Below are 22,272 nucleotides of genomic sequence, written 5' to 3' on the forward strand. Positions count from 1 at the left end.
AGCCGTCAGCCTTTCTTATACTCATCCTTCCTCTCAGGGGCAGGAAGGGGGGCTGTCTCTGGCCTCCAGAAGCTTCCATGTAATGAATGATATCATTTATTCCATCCTCTTATTCCTGCTGCTGGTCCCTCAGACTCCCTCTTTTTGAAAACCCCTGATCACTCATTTTCTCATTATTCCCAAGAGGAGTGACTCATTGTTTGGGTTGAATAAGACTCAAATTAACATGGCTGACAAAAAAAAAATAAGACTGCACATGCTAAGGGACCATTGTTGGAGGAGGAATTGTGATGTTATTTCCATGTTGTATCAATGCAGACATACAGTTTGTATGACACAGGCCCATTCCCCATGGAAAACTTTCCCCCGCATTCAATGCATAGAAAGAGTACCAGACAGTGTGGGAATCAGGAGTCCCAGGCTCCACGCTCAGCTCTATCCCTGGCTTCCTGTGTGACAAAGGGAGCCACTCTCCCCTTCTCTGAGCCTTGATACCCTCATCTATAAAGCAAGGGCACTCTAAGGCATCAGTTCATTTTATCCCTCTGCCCCCAGATCTGCCAACTGAAATTTCCCCTTCGCTAGTGAGTATCTTCTTCACAAAATACAAGTGTCCCTAGAAACTATCAGTCATTCATCACATAGTATGAAATACTTAAACAAGATGGCTTTCCTAATAACAGTACGGTAAAGCCACCTGTACTGAATGCATTGGAATGATTGTTCTGATGGAGGGAGGAGGGTTATGGTTATGAAGCAAGGGAAACTGTGGAATGAGAAACTGAGGCTCAAAGAGAATATGTCTCTGTAGGTCCCATCGCTAGCTAGTGACAGATCCAGTGCTGGTATTCCAGTCTGTGTCATTCCAAGTTGCTGTCCACTACCCTGCAAACCAACACTTGCAGAAACTCTTCATGATACAAGAAATACAAATATAAAGCTGAGAAAAGACGTCACCTTATCTATAAGGTGACATTTATGGTCCTAATATTTACAACAGCCAGGACATGGAAGCCACTTAAATGTCCATCAACAGAGGAATGGATAAAGAAGATGTGGTACATATATACAGTGGAATATTACTCAGCCATAAAAAGGAATGAAATTGGGTCATCTGTAGAGATTTGGATGGACCTAGCGAGTGTCATACAGAGTGAAGTAACTCAGAAAGAGAAAAGCAAATATCATATAATAACGCATGTATGTGGAATCTAGAAAAATGGTATAGAAGATCTTATTTGCAAAGCAGAAATAGAGACACATACGTAGAGAACAAATGTACGGATACCAAGGGGGAAAGGGGTGGGGTGGGAGGAATTGGGAGACTGGGATTGACACATATACACTATTGATACTATGTATAAAATAGACAACTGAGCATACTGTATAGCACAGGGAACTCTACCTAATGCACAGTGGTGACCTAAATTGCAGGGAAGTCCAAAAGGGAGGGGATATCTGTATGTGTATGGAGGATTCATTTTGTTGCAGTGGAGGCTAACGCAACATTGTAAAGCAACCATACTCCAATAAAAAGTAAAAGAAAAATTCATGGTCCTAGTAATAATGGCACAGATAAAGCATCTGTATTAAATGGAGTAAGACAGACAGTGCATAATAAATACCAGTCCTTCCAAGGGAAAAATTCCAAAGATGAGGAGTGAGTCTGAAATTTCCCTTCCCTCCCACCCTCCCACCTCCACCTCCTTCTCAATCCCTGCCTGTGACGTCTCCACTCTCTGACCCACCTTCCTTCCATTCCAGACCCCTAGCAACGCCTGGGCCCTTTACTCCAGCAGCTGATGGCAAAAGTCTTGGTGCAGGAGGAATGGGGTGGGGAGGGGAGCTGGGTTAGAATTCAGCTCTCCCTTCTGCTGAGTCACTTCCTTCCTATCCTCCAAAGCAAAAATGAAAAGGATAGTAATATTTTCTCATCCAGCAGGATCTGTACTAGAGACAACCAGATACAGTAAAATAGGTGCTTGGAGCACCATTAAAAGAAAACTGAGCAACTAACTTATGCATTCATTCAACAAACATTTATTGAGCCTCTAGTGGAAACCAGGCACAGTTCTAGGCACTGGGGATGCGGCTGGAAAAAAAAAAGTGTTGGGGGGCCATAAGAAGTGGTCAGATCTTGGATATATTCTAAGGGTAGAGCTGACAGGATTTGCTGACCTGGGGATGGACACACACACACACACACACACACAGGGCAAGAGAAGGAGGAGGAGGAAGAGAAGAAAGAGGGCATAGAAGTTAAGCTCACTTTGCAGCTTTCTTTGCTCTACTGAATTCCTGCAGGAAGCCAGCAAAATCACACCTCAGAATACTGAAAAGGCTGGCAACGGGCCCGGGACACCTCTGAGTGTGGAAAGGCAGAGCAGGACTAAATACAGGAGGACTGAAATCTGTACAGAAAGCAGCTGGGCCCTGGGGTCCCTGCCCCCGGGGCTGCTCAGCCAGGCGACCACCTCCCAGCCCCTGGCTGCCGGTGGGAAGCAGGTCCCAGGCCTGGGACTTCAGGAAGCCATCTGTTCTCACTCCACTTCCTTTCCTTAAGGGAACTTTGGGGAAAATATTCCAAACTTCCTGCGTAATCAGGTGCTGAAGGAAAAAGTACTGCCTGGTCCCTTTGAGGATGGACTTGATTTGATCATTCTTTTCTGGATGTCTTGGTTTAGATGTGTTTGGAGAAGTCAGAAGGAAAGCCAGGTGTTTCCAGGAGGCAGAGTGGGGAGGAGGGAGATGTCAGAGGAGCCGGAAAATGAGCGGGCCCTTCAGCTGGGCGCTCTGACCGTTAAGGATGACTGTGCTATGCGCCGCCGGGCCCTTGGCCCCTTACTCCACTGAGAGCACGTGAATTTTCTTTTTAAATTTTTTTTAAATTTATTTATTTTATTTTTGGCTGCATTGGGTCTTCGCTGCTGTGCGTGGGCTTTCTGTAGTTGCGGCGAGCGGGGGCTACTCTTTGTTGCGGTGTGCGGGCTTCTCATTGCAGTGGCTTCTCTTGTTGCGGAGCACGGGCTCTAGGCACGAGGGCTTCAGTAGTTGTGGCACGTGGCTCAGTAGTTGTGGCGCACGGGCTTAGTTGCTCCACGGCATGTGGGATCTTCCCGGACCAGGGCTCAAACCTGGGTCCCCTGCATTGGCAGGCGGATTCTTAACCACCGGAGGGCGTGTGAATTTTCTGTCATGAATTTTGGTTTTACTTGGACATATTTTATCCCCATATAAAGATACTTGAGGAAAGGCAAAGGAGCGCAGCAGAGGGAGCAGAAAGCTGCCACATGCCTCCTGTGAAGGGCACACTTTGCATGTGAGGTCACCTCCCATCTTGACCACCCTCCCACGTGGGGCACGTCCAAGTCCCACCGTGAGGGTGTAGTAGGTGGGACTGTTCTGATCGGTCCTTCCTCCTCTTGCCCTGTGGCCTTGTAATGCCGGGGAGTGGGTGGGGGAGTCTGTTTCCCCATCCTGTTGATGTTCTACCTGTTCACACAACTTACTGTGGCCCGTGGAATACGGTTCTGGGCCGAGGCATTAAGAGGCACTGATGCTCCGTCCACTCTCCTGTGTGCCACTAGAAGACAATGAATTCCAAGAATTCCAAGGAGAACATGGTGACGGGTGGCACAGGCCTGAAGCCAACCCTCAGCCTAGAGCAGAGCCTCCCTGCTGAGCCCAGCATGGTTAGCCAAACCTCAGTGCACCTCAGACCTGACAGTGTGAGAGTGGACGCTTGAGGTCGCTGAGTTTGGGCTTGTTTGTTATGTGGTGATATTGATGCTACAGCTGATTAACACAGAGAGGTTAAGTGACTCCCCTAGGGACACACAGCTATTAAGCAGTAGTCCTGTGACTTCCTTATCAGGTGTTCCTTCTCTCCCCCCAGGCTGGGGCTGGGTGCAGAAGCAGGATGTTCCCAGGACAAGACCAGGATGCAGGGCTCAGACTACTTGGGGGAAATGGAAGAAAGCCGTGGCCTTGGTGGGGAGCAGTACCCTAATCACGCCAGTGAGCAGAAACTACCTTCCTGTTGAGGGTTGCTCCCAGGCCAGGCTCAGGGAGAGCTTGGGCTCCTGAGTCAGGTTCAAAGATGCACGGGGGCAGGACACGGCCCTCCAGCCCTTGGCAAACAGGAGGGCCGCACTGGGAAGGCCTTGGGGGCTCCCTGAATCCTCTAAGACCTGCTGACCTCAGCCTGCTGACTTGGCACCTCTGGGCCTGAGTCGGCAAAAATAAGGTGCTGAGGCTAGTCTGGAGCGTTTGTGCGGAATCACAAAAAGATGCCCACGCCAGGTGGCTGCAGCCCACAGGTCTCTGTGTGAACTTGTAAAAGGCACCACTTCCTCCAGCCAGGCACGGTCTCCTGGCACGGACAGAGCTGGGGGATTTAACCCCCTTTTGCCTCTGGACCATATACTTTGTTCAGTACACAAAGTGAACAAGAAGACCAGCAGCCCTGGAAGAGTGAGGAGGCTGGCTGTTTGGCTCCTGCTGCCTGACCATGGACCCGACTGGCCCACGCACACCCTCAGCAGGTGTGCTCGGAACCTGCTCTGCTGATCGCACCCAGGACAGCACCAGGGCACGGCAGGCCCTCAGTGTTGACCTGTGTCTGGTGAATAAACCGTCAGTAACAATAGGGAGTTGTCTATTGAGGCCACTGGGACTTAACCCATCAGCTTCTGTCTGCAGTCTTCCCCCTGTGTGTGTGGTGGAGGATATTGACTCTGGGGTCTGGTCCGGTGTGAGGCAAACACCAGGGTGTCCCAGTCCTAGGGATGGGGATGGGGATGGCGGAAGCAACAGCAGCTGGAGGCAGTGAGACCCAGCCCCGCCCCCCTCCAGCCTCACACCTGCTTCCCGTCGCTAAATTGCTCTCAGCTGCCAGCAGACAGAGCCGCTAGTCTTGGAGCTGAGCCCTGGAGGGCTTGGGGGAGCATTTGGCTGAGATTTATAGCAAAGGGGAGAATTGATGTGTGTTGGGGAGGCAGGCAGAGGGATGGGGGAGGGGTGTGGGAGGGGAGAGCAGGAAGGGGAAGGGGAAGGGCTTGGGAGGAGTAATGGGGGGGATTAGCTCTGGGCAATAATCCAAGAGGCAGGGCCTCCCTGAGCTGGGCAGTGCAGCAGAGGGGAAAGAGCTTAGGAGCACGGCAGGCCTGCGCTGGTTCTGAGATTTCTGTCCCTCACAAACCAAGAAAACTTACGTGGGAGTCGAGGCCTCTCTATGCGTTCTCGTCTGTAAAGGACAAGTGATGATGCTGAGCCCAAGGGGCTGTGAGAACCCCATGAAGGCAGGTGTGGACCCCTGGCACAGGCAGAGGCAGGAAGCAGCTTCTATCACATATTCCTTCCCGCTCCCAAGGTTGGGGAGCTGTGCTACCAGGGACACAAGTCACCATTTATCCCCCATTCACTGTATAGAAACCCTCAGGATGATTCCCCTCAGAGCTCAGAGCTGGAGGAAAAGTTCTCCAGAGCTGCTTCCTTTTACTGGCAATTCAATGCCGTCAAACCCATGTTATTCCCCTTTTTGCCTTGACTACCAGGAAGCTCAGACCTCATCTTTCCATTCAACTGTCATAGCTGCCCATAGCCTTAGTGCAGGGTATAATTATTCTCTCCTACCATCAGTTATTATCTGACCCTAAGTTTTCACTCTCTGTAATACAGATTCTTTTTATTGTATCCATGTCTTTTAAGTATCTTTAACTCCTTCTTGGAAGTAGGTAGGGACATATATAGCATGCCTGGGGGGTGGATTACATGGGTACAGGTGTGAGGACCCGTGTGTCAGGTATTGGGATTTGGCTCCAATGGAGGAAAAATTGATTTCAGAGTCAGAGCCAGACAGACTGGGCCTCAAATCCTGGCTCTGTCAGTCTGGGCATCTGTGAGCCTCAGTTTTCTCAGCTGCAAAATGGGGATAAACCCCCATCCCTCACAGGCTAGTCAGTGAGGAATTTCAGAGGCACACTGTGATAAAGCCATGCATGCCCAATGCCTGGGGCAACGATGGCTGTTATTTGGCCAGTGGGGGCACTATATTTTATACAACTCCGGAATTGGGAAGACATGCTGAGCCCTGACTTTAGCAGGTGGTGAATGTAACAGCAACAACAACAATAATAATAGCTTGCACAGTGAGCCAGGCTCCGTGCTTTATGCCTCACTGAATTGTCTTCCTAAGACAGGAGGTCAAGTGTCCCCATTTTACAGATGAGAACACCGAGGCCCAGAGGGGGTCCGGTGTCATACAGAAAGGAAATGGCAGGCAGAATCTGAGGCCAGAGACTGTTTTGTTGCACCCTGTAACTGCTCTCAAGGTCGACAGGCCAGGCAGAGGGGACAGAAGAGGCCGGGCCCTGTGGCCGTGCTTGGTCACCCTGTGGCTAGAGCAGGGGTGGGGGGGATGAAGCTGGAGGGGTTTGTCGGTCAGATCCCTGAGGGGCTGAAGGCCAGTGCCTGGGGCTGGGCTGCATCCTGTAGACTTGGACTCAAAGGGAGGAGGAAGTAGCTCAGGAAATTATTTTCCATGCCTAACAGTAATTTCTGTGTTTTTGAAAACGCTTTTTCTGGATGGCAGGGGATGCTGGCTTTCTACTTGAAGGCATGGTGGCAAGTTGTACTTGAAGATAACATCAACACCGCAAATGGCCAAGAGGCAGGCATTTAGCCTCTACTTAATCCTTCTGAGATACACTTTGGGAGGTGGGTCTGTTATTTGCATCGTTTTTCCAGGGGAGGAAACTGAGGCACAGAGAGAGTAAGCAGCTTGCTCAAGGTCACACAGCTGATGGTGGCAGAGCTGGATGTTAGAGCAGCTGCACAGCTTATACTCTACCGCCTATGTTAGGTTTGTTCATTTTAACAAGGGTCAAATGAAGTGAGAAGGCCTGGCCCAAGCAGTGGAAACGAGCCTCCTCATGGATGTTGAACAGGGGCTTTTAGGAAATGGGAGACACCAGCCCAGACCACCTCCTGAAGCCCTGGACAAAGACACCCTTGAATCCGTGGGAAGGCTTTCCGGGAAGAGGCAGACCAAGGAAGACGACCAAAGACCCTGGAGGGAACTGCAGCGGTTTGAGCCGGGTGGGGAGGGTCAGCGCAAAGCCGCACAGGGATTGAGCTCCTGTGACTGTTAAGTGTTGAAAAGCTCTCGGCCGGCTCCTTACAGCCCTGGATGAGCTTGGCTGCATCATCACCCACAGACCTGACACAGCACCATCACTTCCCCCAATCTCTTTACACCTGCCTCCTCAGGGAGGCTTTTCAGTCCTAAGCTCTGTCTCATCTGTACCACCAGTGATCCGCGCCCTCTCCTTACACCCTGGACTTCACCGATTCTTCATCTTCTCATTCTGCTTTTTAACATCACATGCATCAAGAGGAAACAGTGGCAGCATTCCTATAGCTCTCACCACATCCCAGGGCCTCTTTTTAGTGCTTTTACTCACTCACCCCTCACAAACCACCCTATGCTGTAGGCACCCCCATTGTACAGGTTAGAAAACTGAGGCACAGAGAGGAGAGGTGAGGAGAGGAGCCAGAGCCCAAACCCAGGCAGGGCATGTGTGCTCAGCTCCTGGGCCACCTGCCTCCCAGCATTAGAGGGAAAGAAGGAAGGATGCGCACCTGGGCTAGGAGGGCCATGGGCGAGGCGCTGGTCACGGGGCATCTCCTGTAAGATGCCAGTGAGGTAAGACGAGCTTATGATGCTATTTCCATTTTCTCAGGAGGAAACCAAGCCTTCAGGGGCCTTGGCTCAAGGCCCGCAGGTGGAGCATGGTGGGGCTGGCATGTGAAGGCAGGACTCTGTGTTCAGGGCCCACACCCCATCCACCTGCTCGGGAGAGCCGGCCTGGGTACCAACTGCCACATGGGACTGTCTGCCCATGCCTCCTCTGCCCTGGCCCCTGCCAGCCCTCCTCCTGCTTCCTCTGCCCTAGCCGGGCTTCTACGTCTGGGGGAAGCCCGGGCTGGAGTGTCCACCACTGAGCACAGTGTCTGGCATAAGCGTAGCTCAGAAGCCCTAGATCCCTTCCTGACTGGCCTCCACCCAGGCCACCACTTCTGCTCTCAGGACAATATCGCCCATCATGGCTCAGCCCAGACGCCACCTTCTCTGCTCCCCCTTGGCCTCCAAATTCCTCAGGGCCTTATCAGCTGTCCGTCCCTGGCGGCCAGACCCCAGCTTCCCTGTACTGAGGTCACTCATGCCCACGCATCAGCCTCCTGTCCGGGCGGCCAGTGCCTGCAGGAGGGAAACACGGACGGTCCCTCGCTGGGGTCCTGTTCACTGAGCCGTCTCCCCAGTCTGATGTATCCCCTCCTCCTGAGGGCAGGGCCCCATCTGTCTAGTTCACCGCCTCAAACCACGCTGGTCCATGGTTGAGGCTCAAAAAGTAAATGCTGAATTGAATCAGCACATCCTAGGGTGAATGATGGCGGGGACCCCCAAGCCTCATGAGGGGGAGCGAAAACTGTACCGTCTCAAAGTGGGGCGGGGAGTGGGTGTGGACAGGGCTCTCAAAGCGACAAAGGCTTCTCTGCTCTGACCCAGAAATTCCTCTTCTAGGAATCTGCCCTCAGATGAACTCACACGTGACTGAAGGGATGGATGTACAAGCATCTTCATGACAGCACCGGTTTTAACAGCAAAAGATCAGAAACAATGCGAAAGTCCATTGAAAAGGAGCTAGTAAAATCCACACAATGGAAAACAGTGCAAGTGTTTAAAAACTGAATGAACAAAACTTATGTTCTGATGGGGAATGATCACCGAGATAAATGAACTGAAAAAACCAGAGCACAGGCATCGAGGTAAAACGGGTGTGTGTGTGTGTGCGGGTGTGTGACTGCTTAGAATATACAGGGTATCTCTGGAAGGAGTCATAAGAAACTGGGGTCATGTTTGCCTCTGGGGAGGGGAACCGGGAACAGGGGTGGGAAGGAGACTTGCACCATATAGATTTCTGCGCCTTCTGAATTTTGAAGCATGAAAATGTCTTCCCTATACTAAAGACACATGTAAAATCAAACAGAAAGTCACAGTGGGATTGCAAAAAAAAGCAGCGCCTTCCACCGGGGGATTATAGAAGCACGTGTATATCCATCCACCTCTGGTTTCCTACCCCCGACACCACCCCAAGCCTTTGCCTGTGTGTTTGCCCCCGCCCGCAAGGACTCTCTCCCTGGCTGAGCCCTGCTCATCTGCGGGGCCCACCTCAGTCACCACTGACCCCTCCCTGACCCCTCCCTCGCTGGTCAGCCACTGCTTTGTGCCCCTGGACCCTGCATTCTCCCTGCTGCACCCTGCTTATGCCACTCGGTCTCCGGCTATCTGCACATCCGTCCCCGCAGGAGCCTGGAGGATGGGGACCTGGAGTGAGACCCCTGAGACCCAGCCCCCCAGTGCCTCATCTGCCCCGGCAGGTTCTCAGGGAAATATTTGCTGAACAGACCGCTTTGCGGTAGGAGCAAAATGCCTCCCGGAAGGGCATGGCAGTGAATGGCAGTGAGTCAGGTGCAGGGAGACGCTGCACTGAGCACTTGAACCGCTTGGCCAGGGGCCAAGGCAACCCTCTCATCCGATTTGCCTAAAAGCCCAGGTGGTTCGCAGCAGCGGGGGCGGGGTGTGCATTTACCTCATTGTGTTCAGGGCTCCTCCTCTGCGTAGCTCGGCCAGGCACCCCCAAGAAGGCGTCCACTGCTGCTTGCTGACAGCCCCGTGTGACAAATTGTTTTCTGCAGAGGCAGCTGGGCTGGTCCATCTGGCTGGTCTCCAGAGGCCTTGGGTCACTCGTGGTGGGAGGGGCGGCCCGAGCCAGCTCCTGTGGGCTGGGTTCCTGCCTGTCACCACTCGGTCACCCGAGCAGGTCCTGTCTCTCGCCTGGGAGCATCTGACCAGGCTGGGCCCTGGCCCCATCAGGCCCACCAAGGGGGCAGCAGGGGAACACGGGGCCCCTTCCAAGGACGGGACGGGAGTCTACGGTCGAGGCAAGGCAAATGCCGCAGTCTACCATCCACCATGGCAAACGTGTCACCAGGAGGAATCACAGCACAAAGCAGTGACCCAGCTTGAGGAAATCCAAAGTGCCAGCCCCAGGCGGATTCACGGCTCAGGTTAATAATAAGCGGCTCCTGGCTTCAGAACATGATTTATTACGGAATCATCGGGCTACGCTGCAAAGATTGCCGTGGCTTCTTTAATGGATTTTCCCCGGTGACCTTTCTGCTGAAGCCCAGCATGTGAGCAGAGGCGGGAGGGAGCACTCAGGTGACAGAACACCGATGTCTGAACCTGGTGGGAGTATCTGGGGACCAGAAATGGCCTTGACTGCATCCGGCAGGCTCGGCCCTGTGGCTTAGCTGGCTGCTCACCCCGACATCAGCCGGTTCATAGCCTGTCTTCAGCGTACTCCCAGTGATCAAAGCTCATGGCATCGTCCCAGAAAAAAGGGAGGAGAGGGCAGAAGAGGTGAGCGCAAACCAGCTCTGCAGGACGCCGCACAGTTGGCAGTTATGGGGTAGCTGTGCTGATTCAAACCGTGAAAGTGATGACAGCAGTGGTTTCCAATCTGGGGACTCCTTGGGGTGTGATGGGGCCACAGGGCTTACAGGAGGTTCTGGAGGACGGAGATGGGCATCTTCTGTATTCTTGTTTCCCAGCACCTACCCGAGGTTCCGGAGCTCACGTGGCAGTTACATTAGATGCTGAATGAACAAATGAATGGGTGGATCCATTGGTAACCCAATCCAAGGAACTGTGGTTGGACGTGATGGCCCACGACAGTCCCGGGGGCTAATGAAGATGGTAGCAGCTTGATGAGCTGATGCTCGCTCATGGATGTGCTTTTCTTACGCCTTGATGGCCCCCCAGTTCTCCTCAAAATAAATCCATTCAGTTCTATCCTTGGGCTATGGTTAGGTACATAAGGTGCTAACGTCAGGGGAAGCTGGGTGAGGGCGTGTGGGAACTCTTTGCACTTTTCATTTCCACATACAAAGCTAAAATACATGAAAATAAAATCAATATGCTTTGCCTACTGCCCCAGGAGCCCTCGGTTTCTTGTCCTGGTCCTTCCTTGTCCTTATGTGACAAGCCCCTCACCAGCCCCTGCTAAGGAGAGATATGATGTCTCTGATCGGTGATCCCGGGGACAGGGTCTGGGCACCTGTGGCCCAAGCCCCCTTGACTCTTCTTCTGCCTCTGGGTCCCACACCTGGGTCAGGGCAGGGTCCTGTTCCCGGAGGAAGTAATTGATGCTGGATAGGGATGAGGCCGTGACTCTTTGCACCCGGCTTGGCAAAGGGCTACTCTGCACGTTCCCGCTCTGGTGGCACACCGAAGTCCAGTTTCATCCTCAGAGCCTTTGCCCATGCTGTTCCCTCCTTCCCCACCTCACCCATGTACTGAACACCTTACCTCGTTGGGTCCATGGGCTCTGCTTAGCCATTCCTTCTGGAATGACCTCCCATTCCCCAAAGCCAGGCAGAACTGGCTTCAAAGCCCTTTGTCTCACATCTCACGGCACACTTAACCGTGACTGCACGGTGAGTTGTTTACACGTGTGCCTCTGTTGCCCTGTGAGCCCCTGGGGCAGGGGCCAACGTGGACTCACCTCTTTCTCCCTCATATCATATTGCCTGGTGTATATTAGATGTCCACAAATGTCTGTTGAATGAATGGACTTATCACAAGGTTCTGATTGGTTTTAATGTTTTAAAATGTGAAAGAGATAATTACTTAAATGTCTCCTTTGGTAGACAAAAATCTTTTAAAACATGGGGAAGGGCCCCAGGCAGGAAAATAACAAAACAGTTCTCTGCAGCTGACAATGTTAGGAGCTATTAGATCAGGCCAGGGCTTCCCAACCCCGGCACTGCTGACATTTGGGCTGGACAATTCTTTGTTCTAGAAGGCTGTCCTGTGCACTGTAGGCGTTTAGCAGCATCCCTGGCCTCTACCCACTAGATGCCAGTGGCAGCTTCCCAGCTGTGACAACAAAAAATTTCTCCAGACGTTGTCAGATTTTGCCCTGCGGGATGGGGGGATCATACCCAGTGGAGAGCCATTGGGCCGGTCACTCAGTAGGTTTTGGAACAGAAAATATTGCCTTTGCTGCCTGGATATTTGCAAAGCTGGCCTCCTAAGAATTCACAAGTCCAGTATTTCTCTTGAGCTCTGACAATCAACACAGATCCCCAAGCCACAGGCAAAGCCACTTGCCACCGAATGAGGGTTTTGAGTGCACCAATTTCTTAAAACGCTCTCTGAAAGTTCTGCATCAAATATTTACGGAGTCTAGGAAATGGCCCCAGAGAGTGAGTGGTCCTATTCCATTTATAACTCCAACGGTGATTTATTGACCTGGGAAGTGCTGCAGATGCTTTGTCGAAGCTCTTGGTGCAAAGCCAGGATCCTTGCGGGGCTCAGGAGCTCGGGGGATGGCAGGAGGTGCTCAGCTTGGAGGCCAGGACAGGACATTCCACCTTTTTCTTGCAGACGTTGCACAGGGAGCCCTGGTTCCACAGCGATGGAAGCCTGGCACATTCCAGGGTCAGGCGTCGGCCCCAAGGGCCAGGGAAGCTGGAGGCAAGAGCACAACGAAATGGTCTCTGCTTCTACATGTCCATAAAAGCCCCTTTGGTCCCACATTTTATCCACGGAAGAGATGGCAACAATACCGAACATTTATTGAGCACTTTCTGTGCCAGGCAGCTGCTATTACATGTCAGTGAGGCACATGCCATCAGCACTGAGTTATAGACGAGGCAGTGCAGATTGGGGTGGGGAAGGCTCGAACCCCAGGTCATCTAAAGGCCTGACAAGACGATCACTGACAGTATCTCCATAGAGTCATGTCCTCTGTAAATTTTGTTGCTCACGGTGACAAGAGATGATGACCTTTCCATTAAAAGGAAAGCAATGTCCACTGGATGCCAACCTCCTACTCCCCTGTTTTTGGGTTTTTTTCCCTCTAAGCTCAACCATAAAATAATTGTGACATATGACAAATTTAGTTACTGCCTTTCAAAAATGACCTCATTTTCCTTCTAGGTCACTAATGCCCTGGTGTCGTTTAGAGTTCATTTTCACCATGGGAAGCTCTTACCAAAAGCCGGCCCAGAGAGACGGCCTGCAATCTGTTTTTCCTAGGGCAGAGAGCTCCGCTCCTCAATGCCTGTTACAACTGAACAGAACCAAGGCTGTGGGCAAAATGCAATGCTGGGGATAAGGACGAGGTGCCTGCATGACCTTCTAGAGAAAGAGCCCAACAGCCGCCTCCCACCACCTCACTCTTCATCCAAATCCACCCAACAAGGCCTCCTGTGGACCAGGTACTGTGTAAAGCACTCGAACAAAGACATTTACATTGACTATTCTGTCATCTCGCTATAAAGAAACAAAAGTATCCTGTGGCCTTGAAATTATGTCCAATAAAGGAGGAGTTTTTATCCAGCAGCATTCTACAGTGTGGTGAGAACTCTGAAGAAGGTTGAGGAACACTTGAGAAACTTGGAACCATAAGAGTATTAAGATGCACTTGGGTTCATCCATTCATTCAATTTATGCTCCAACTATTTCCTCAAAAGCTTTGCTATCAGGTTCTGGCCAGTATCACTGAGTGCAGACATTGGAGGGTTTTTTTCTCACATTGAACTCCAGATTGTAACCTCAAGGGGGGCAGGAGAGACAACTCTCATCCCCCCACTGAAGGCCCAGCACGATCCGGACACATAATGACCAGAGCATCAGTTCTAGAGCCAGACTGCCTGTGTTGGAACCTCAGCTCTTTAGCTGTGTGACCTGGGGCTGGCTATTTACCCTCTCTGTGCCTCACCTTTTCTCACAGGTGAAGTGGAGTGAATGTCAAGATCTATTTTGTGGGCCCATAGTGAGTACTGGAAAAGCTGATGGATTGCACATAGTAAGCATTCAAGAAATGGAAGCGGGGGTTTTCTTTCTCATTGTTTTTCTTATCAACATCATCATTATGATCTCCTAGACTCCTCTTTCCTTTATGCTGCAGCCTCATTTAATTGCTTACCAATCCCCCAGTGCTTCAGGAGCATTCATCCCTCTGTCTTTGCAGGTGTCATTCCCTTTGCCCAACATGCCTTCTACCTGCTTGTAATAAGGTAGGCCAAAGATCAAAAGTCAGATGTAATTTTCCTAGAAAAAGATCAAAGCTGGAAAGAAGTTCTCATTACTAGATAATAAGCCTACAGATAAGTAATTTGAAATGAAAGTCACCAGTTAGAAAAAAAAAGTTTAAGGTCAATCAATAACAATTTATTGAACACCTCCTGTGCCAGGCAGTACAGTAATTATGTTATGTGCATGATTTCATTGAATTGTCCCAAAGACCCCGAGAGGCAAATATTAGCTCCATTTGTTAGATTAAAAAAATTAATATAAGCATGAAGGCAAGAGAGAAGCCATAGGAATAAAAGGAAGAAGAAAAACAATAATAATAAGCTGAAATAAAATGCCAAGAATAAGATCAGTTTCCTCCTAAGTAATGGCTGCTTTTTTTTTTTTTTGGAGCATCTCTTATTTTCCAGAGACATATTCAACTCTGCTTATCTGATTTTATCCTCATATCAGCAGTAGGCAGCATTATCCCCATTTTACAGATGAGGAGATTTAAGCACAAAGTAAGTAATCCACCCAACATCACACTGAATTACAGCTGAGATTTGAACTCAGGCCTGTCAGACTCCAAATATCATAAGTAAAATAGGTTTTCTCTGGGAAAACAGAGTGCTTCTCTGGCTCTGACTGATTAGGACATTTTGGACCAAACCTCCAGTAAGAGCATCTAGGAAAGCTAGACAAAATATAGCAAAAGATCTATTTGAAACCATCTGAGAGCTACAAAGACTGTGAGGATATGTGGGACTAAAATTCAAGAAAGGACAGAAGCCAAGAGTAGTTGGCCCACATTGAAGGCTGTATTTCCCTCCAAGTGAAGGTGAAGCCTGTGTGTGATTGTGGTGGCTGAGAGGTAGAAAGCTAAGCAGAGATTTTGACAGCCTCATGGAGTGGGAAGCGGCTGGGGAAGGACACTGATAAACATTACAGGTTTTTGCTTGGAACCATGAAAGGCTATGCCCTAAGAGTAAGAGTGAGCAAGAAATAAAACAGATCTCGTAAGTACTAAAATTATCTCTGAATCAGTTCTGATGTGCGGAACAAAGGAAGTCCTGTCTGGATGAAGACACTATCAAATTACATCTTCACATTTTCACACATGATGTCTAGCACTCAGTGAAAAATAACAAGACAGAACACATGATATGACCCAATACACAAAATTAAAAAACATAATAAAAAGAGACTAGAAGGGGAAAACAGAGGGGTGCTTTGTGGTCACTTTCTAGTTCTGGACCTGGTGATGGCTTTATGGGCACATACCACTCCATGACAATTCACTGAGCTGTACATTTCCGAGTTGTACCCTTTTCTGTATGTGTGTTATACTTTCAATAAAAACGTTTATTTGAGAAATTAAGTGACTGATGTCCTCTCACCTTCAAAGAATCCAGTTGAGCTGTCTGTGCTGGAATAGGCCAGGACTCTGAATGCAAAGGTCTTTGGAGGACACTGTCCATTTTGGGATTCAGGAGGTATTTCTGAGCTAGAAGAGAATGTTCTCAGTCAAGCCTCAGTTCAGAAGTCTATTCTAAAAATCAACAAGTCGGACCTCCCTGGTGGCACAGTGATTAAGAATCTGCCTGCCAATGCAGGGGACGCAGGTTCAAGCACTGGTCCGGGAAGATCCCACATGCCCCGGAGCAACTAAGCCCATGCACCACAACTACTGAGCCTGTGCTCTAGAGCCTGCAAGCCACAACTACTGAGCCCACGTTCCACAACTACTGAAGCCTGCGTGCCTAGAGCCTGTGCTCTGCAACAAAGAGAAGCCACCACGATGAGAAGCCTGAGCACCGCAACGAAGAGTAGCCCCTGCTTACCGCAACTAGAGAAAGCCCGCGTGCAGCAACGAAGACCCAATGCAGCCAAAAATGAATAAATAAATGAATAAATTTAAAAAGACCCTATATGTCATAAAATAACCTTAAAAAAAAAAATCAACAAGTCTCTGAGCCTTTTCATTGTCTTTCATTCCCAGATCCCTTCACCCCACAACAGAGGCCCTCTTGGGTGCATTTGAACTCTGAGTGCCACATTCACAGCCCTCTGATGGTACTGCCATGGTCTTGGGATATCCTAGAAAATTGCCTGCCTGCTTCGCTGTCCACTACCAGGCTGTAAGCTCCTTTAGCGCAAGGACCACCACCTCTGAAGCTGACTCATTTTTGTAAGCCCTACAACACCTATCAGGGATCTGGCACATGGCAGCTTTCTAGATATGCTGAATGAATAAGTAACTAAATGAATCTAGTACATTTCCTTCTTTTAAAGGTGAGGAACCTGAGCCCAGAGAAGGGACGACACTTGCATAAACTAGTGGCAGAAGCAGGACCAGCTAGAATTTATGTGCCTCCAACTGTGAAAACAGATGCCAACTCAGGCTGCAGGGATAGAAGACAAAGGTACAGAAGGGCAGGCCCATCCTGACCAGCTAAAAACAGAAGCCAGGTACCTCTTCTTGTTTGTTGGCGCCCTGCAATGTGTCAGGCACTAACACTTCTGAAAAAGATCATGTTATCCTCCTTTTAAAGATAAGAGTCTGGGGCTCAGAGAGGTTAATTAACTCATCCAAGATCACACAGCTGTAAGAACAGAATCTAGTAATAAGAATCGCTAAGCGAGCAGTTATCAAGAGCAGCTCAGTTGCCTAAAGGTAACTCTATCCATACTTTCTTCACTTTTATATTGAGCACCTGAAAACAAAGTAACCCTAAACAAACCCTTAGGAACACCCCTCCCCCAGTGCTGCTACTACACTGCACTCGTAAAACAAGGCCCAGGGAAGTTCTCTCTGGCCAGAGAGCATCTTAACTTTCTTTTTAACAATAAGAATAATAGAACAACAAAACCCCACCCATGTTACCATCTAAGTAACCACTGTTGGTATTTTAGTTTACCTTCTAGCCTAAGTTGCCAATCATTCACAGATGTTCACGTACAGTTGTATCATTGTAGTCCTCCGATACATTCCATTTTCTATCCTTTTTTAATTTAGTAGGATATCCTAATTCCCATGCTATCACATTGGTACTTATCAGCATCATTTTAGTGACTAGTACTTCATACTCAGTGAATATGGGTTAATTAACAATACTGGAGTTTTTCCCCACAGTTTTTCACTGTTATCAATACCCTGGCATGAATATGCCTGTCCATTGAGCTTTTCCACATATAGAATTATTTACTTAGGATAAATTTCCAGGACTGAAACTACAGGGTTGCAGAATTTGGCCACTTTGGCAGTGGCAGTAGTTTTCTAATGCGTTCCTCCTTAAGCAGTGAAATGAAAAGGCAGAGTCAGTAGGGAAGAGAGTGCAAGATAGTGTGGTCTGGTTTCCTTTAGTCGTCTGCACTTGACCGTGGGCTTTTCCCCACCCTGGCCCACCTGTCAGATTGTCCTGCCGGTGTGGACTGTGTCTGAGCATGCAGACTATTCCTAACTGAAAATCACACTGACCTCTTACAACTGCTGTCTTCTCAGACTCGACGTCCAGGTGATGGCTTGTCTGGAAGAAAAGACATCTCAGCAGTTATTCTTCATGACACAGCTGGAAAAGCCTTCTACAGACAACTACAACTGGAAAAACCAGCCCCCTCACCGCTGCAGAAAGTGCATTCTCTGGCCAGATCCACTCCTCCCTGTGTGTGCGAACATACAGGCAGGACCTCCCCTCCTCCTCTGCCTACAATCCTCAGAGGGGTCCAGGACTTGCTCCCAGGGATACAGGTGAGAGGAAAAGCTTCCACTTCCTTTACTCAAATTGAATCTCCAAAGGGAAACTGATGACTGCATTTTTTTTTTAATAAATTTATTTATTTTTATTTTAGGCTGTGTTGGGTCTTCGTTGTGGTGCGCGGGCTTCTCATTGCAGTGGCTTCTCTTGTTGCCGAGCATGGGCTCTAGGCACGTGGGCTTCAGTAGCTGTGGCACTCAGGTTCAGTAGTTGTGGCTCGTGGGCTCTAGAGCGCAGGCTCAGTAGTTGCAGCGCCCGGGCCTAGTTGCTCCACAGCATGTGGGATCTTCCCGGACCAGGGCCCGAACCCGTGTCCCCTGCATCGGCAGGCGGACTCCCAACCACTGCGCCACCAGGGAAGCCCTGATGACTGCATTTTAAAAGCTCTTAAAAGGGGGGAAATGAGGGCAGCTGGACGGCAGAGTCTCCAGGAGAAATACTCTCTCTGTGTGGAAGTCCCTTCGACACCTTGTGAGAGCTGATTGCTGAGCTGCACCTGGGACTCCTGACTCAGTCACCCAGGAAATCAGGTCGGACTGGACCTGAGTCCCTGCACCACCCCCTGGTGGACTAGTTGTCCTCCTGCCCCCCCCCACACACACACAGGAAGAGGTGAAGCGGCAATGGTAACTCTGCTCTCAGAGCACTTCACTTATATCCCCTAAAACTGTGTGTCTTCGAGTACCATGACCCTTCACACCCCAGTGCCTTTGCTCATGCAGGTCTCTCAGCCTAGAGGGCCTTCACTCCATCCTTCCAGCTAGTAAAACTCTTCTTTTTTAATCCTTCAAGGCTTATTTTGTGTGCTTCCTTCTCCAGGGATTATATTCCCAAATAAGTCTCCTTCTCTCTGCTCATTGCTATGTTTCAAGTGAATGCTTTTGTTCACACCTGGGTTTGGAGCTAGTCTTACTAGACACAGACTTCTTCAAAGTGAAACTGAGGTTTCATTGACTTTTGTTTCCACAGAGTAGTCTCACCGGCACTAAACTACTTCTGGAGGCACTGCATATTCAGTACCTGATCAGAGATCTATAGATCTTTCCCCTGCTTCCTGCTCCTCGTTTAGCCCATAGGCCTGGAGAGGCTTGGAGCCAGGCAGCCACAGGTTGAATCCTGGCTCTGCTGTTTACGGGCTCCATGGTCTTGGCCAAGTCAGCTGAACTCTCTGAGCCTTGTTCTCTCCATCTGCAGAGTGGAGCCACTAATATGGTCCTTGCAGGGTTTTGTCAGAGTGAAATAAGAATGAACGTCTAGGGCTTCCTTGGTGGCGCAGTGGTTGAGAATCTGCCTGCCAATGCAGGGGACACGGGTTCGAGCTCTGGTCTGGGAAGATCCCACATGCCGCGGAGCAACTAGGCCCGTGAGCCACAATTACTGAGCCTGCGCATCTGGAGCCTGTGCTCCGCAACAAGAGAGGCCGCGATAGTGAGAGGCCCGCACACCGCGATGAAGAGTGGCCCCCGCTTGCCACAACTAGAGAAAGCCCTCGCACAGAAACAAAGACCCAACACAGCCATAAATAATAAATAAATACATAATTAATTAAAAAAAAAAAAAACAATGAACGTCTACTAAATGCTCCACATACAGTAGCAGATGGATAAAGCCTCACCCTACGCACTCCACTCCCCGACCCCTCTCCCCAGGTAAACTTTTGGGGGAATATTCTCAACTTCATAAAAGGTAGAACATCAAGAGAAAATAATTGCCTGGATCCTTGGGGGCCCAGGCTCGGGGTTGTTGATTTAATGAATTAAGGGAGTTTAGGACTCTCAGTCTCACTGCTTCTTTCAAGATGAGATTCCATTTCCAAAGGCCCATATATAGATCTTGTTGACCAATGCCCAGAGGAGAGCAAGATGTTTCTAGGACATGGAAGAAAGAGGAAAAAGCAGGGCAGGAGGAAGTGGAATTAGCAGCCTCCTTGCCAGGTGGCTTGTGTCTCTCCGAGGCTGGGGTCTCCATGACCCTCAGGTGTTAGTACGTCAATCCCCTGACCTCCCCCAGTGGAGCAGTACTCTGGTTCTGCTTGAAGGGACCCTACATCCTCTGTGAGTGTCTTTATGTGACAGCACTGTGAGGGGAATTTCAGGTGGGATCTTGTTCAACCCTCACAGAGCCCTACAAGAGGTCAGCAACCCCCGCCCCTTGCTACCAAGGCCTAAGAGAGCAGGCGGCTTTGGGAGGTGAAGCACCGGAGTGGCTTGGCACAGAGGACTGTCACAGAGTGGCAATTCTTCAGGATCTGGGGTGTCTTTATCTGCCGGGTGAAACTCTGTGTGTGAAGAGAGGGCAATAATCCTCACGTCCCAGGAACCGCAGGGAGTCAGGCAGGGCCAACCCATCCAGGTCTCTGATGGACCTTCCATTTGTTGAGTTGACCCCAGGCTGGACCCTGCAAGCATGGGCAGGAGGGCACCCCTGAACTACTTCCCCTTGGCACCCGGGCATCTGCCTCCAAGAAGGGGATGACACCTGAGTACAAGCAACAAAGAAGGTGTCTCATTCTTGGCTTGGGAATGTCAATAGCCTAGGTCCTGGTGAGATCCAGAAAAAATAGGTGTCCTGGGACTGGGGAGGGTGGAGGAACTTAAGAGGCCCTGAGAAGGTGCCCTGAGCCCTGCCCAGTCAAGCCAGTTTGGGGGATGGGGTGGAACTGAGAACCCCCCGTCTCCATTTAGGAGTCCAAGAATGGAAGGAACCCGCCCTTCTCGTGCTCCCATCTCAGCTAAAGCCAGGGAGGTGGCAAGACCCCATGTTCCCAGATGGAAGACAGTAGGAGAGCTGGCCAAGCTAGCCTCGTGGAATCCTCCTGCTTCAGGACCAATGCCCGAGCTGAAGAGAACCAGCAGAGCTAGAGGAAGGCCACCAGGGCGGGTGCAAGGCCAACCTGTGGACATCCAGCCCACAGGCCTGCAGGGTTCCTCTTCCCGAAGCACATCGATCCTGTTCCACCCCTTCAGCAGCTCTCCATTCACTGCAGAACCAAATGCAAACACCCCTGCGGGCAGTCAGGTGTCCGTGACCTCCCATCCAGCCTCTCGGAACTCCTCCACTTGGGATCCCACACTCCAGCCAGCCTGGAGCCCTCTTTGCTTCTTAAACACATCACAGGGGTTTTTTTCCCCACTGCCTTATATCTGCACACTGAGGATTGGCCTTCCAGCGACAAGAGGGACAGACTCACTGAAGGCCTAGTCTGTATGTGCCAGAGCCCGTGCTGCTGCCCACATGCCCCACAGCCCTGCAAGACACCCAACACACCCCCCTTCGCACAGGGGTCGCAGCTGCAGTGCACAGAATCCCACGGCCAGGTTCAAATCCCAGCTCTGCTCAGGCAAACGATTTAACACACAAAAAGCTGAGCTAGAAAGCTGCTTATAGACGTGTGTCTTTGGGCACGACTTGTAACCTCTTTGAGCCTCAGTTTTCCCATCTGGAAAGGGGGATAATAATAGCACCTCCCCCATGGAAGGACTACCTGAGTCAGTTACATAAAGTCCCCAGGGTAAGTGATACATGTCAGTGTCCCCTCCTAATGCCACAGAGCTAGACAGCAGCAGAGCTAAGATTTGAAGCCAGGGCTCCTGGGTGCCAGAACCCGCCCCCTTGGCAACTGCTCACCCAAGGACCAGGTTCCTAACTCGTGGGACATCCCTGCACAAGGTGCTTCATGATCTCCAACTGTCTTCATGTCCATTCTGCCAAGTAGGTCGTAATATTCCCACTTTACAGATGAGCAAACTGAGGCTCAGAGCAATTAAGGTCTTTTCCAAAGACACACACACAGTCTCTGTCTAAGCCCTTCCTTCTTGACGCTCGCTATAATTTATGATTATTTCTCTCTTTGACTGCATGCACGTTTTGGCCTGTTTGGTTCACCATTTCTCCCCAACCCCAAGCACTACGCCTGACTTGTGGCAATAGGTGCTCAATAAATATTTGTGGAATGAAATGGCAGAGCCAGGCTTTTGTGGTTTGTGGAGGGAACAGTGAGCCGCCTCCCAGATCATGAAAATGGGGGTGTTCTTGGTGAGCTGAACTGCAAAATAATGCAAAATGGGTCACGGCCGATTCAAAGTCACCTTAAAAGGAGGAAGTAGAAGCTTATGATTGGCCATAGCCTTTCAAAAGGTCTGGGTGGGGAGACACCCTGGCCCCAGGGGAGTCATGTGGAGCACATCCTTACAGGAAACTAACGCATCAGGCTGATGACACCATTAACACTCTCTGTTCTCATTGAATGACCTTCTGACTATAAATATATATTGACTTACAAATGAAAAAAATGAATGAATGAACTTGACTTTCCAGATAACTCCACTATAGGGAGAGAATATGCTGATTATTTTTTCATCCATCCAA

At 50.1% G+C, this 22,272-nt stretch overlaps 1 protein-coding gene across 1 annotated transcript in view; it reads right to left on the reverse strand.

Moving 5' to 3' along the window:
• The window catches only part of LOC309627707 (uncharacterized protein C4orf50), a 121,642-nt gene that overhangs the window by 57,677 nt on the left and 41,693 nt on the right, over window positions 1-22,272 (reverse strand). Inside the window, exons 10-12 of the mRNA XM_082389854.1 lie at window positions 17,367-17,676; window positions 15,510-15,668; window positions 9,654-12,702 (exon numbers count right to left, since the gene is read on the reverse strand). Coding sequence (XP_082245980.1) covers window positions 12,353-12,702; window positions 15,510-15,668; window positions 17,367-17,676 — 819 coding nt within the window. The 3' untranslated portion in view covers window positions 9,654-12,352. The remainder of the gene's footprint in view (window positions 1-9,653; window positions 12,703-15,509; window positions 15,669-17,366; window positions 17,677-22,272) is intronic.

This window comes from Balaenoptera borealis, assembly GCF_965194805.1.
Source record: "Balaenoptera borealis genome assembly, chromosome: 4".
In the NCBI taxonomy this organism is placed as follows: Eukaryota; Metazoa; Chordata; class Mammalia; order Artiodactyla; family Balaenopteridae; genus Balaenoptera; species Balaenoptera borealis.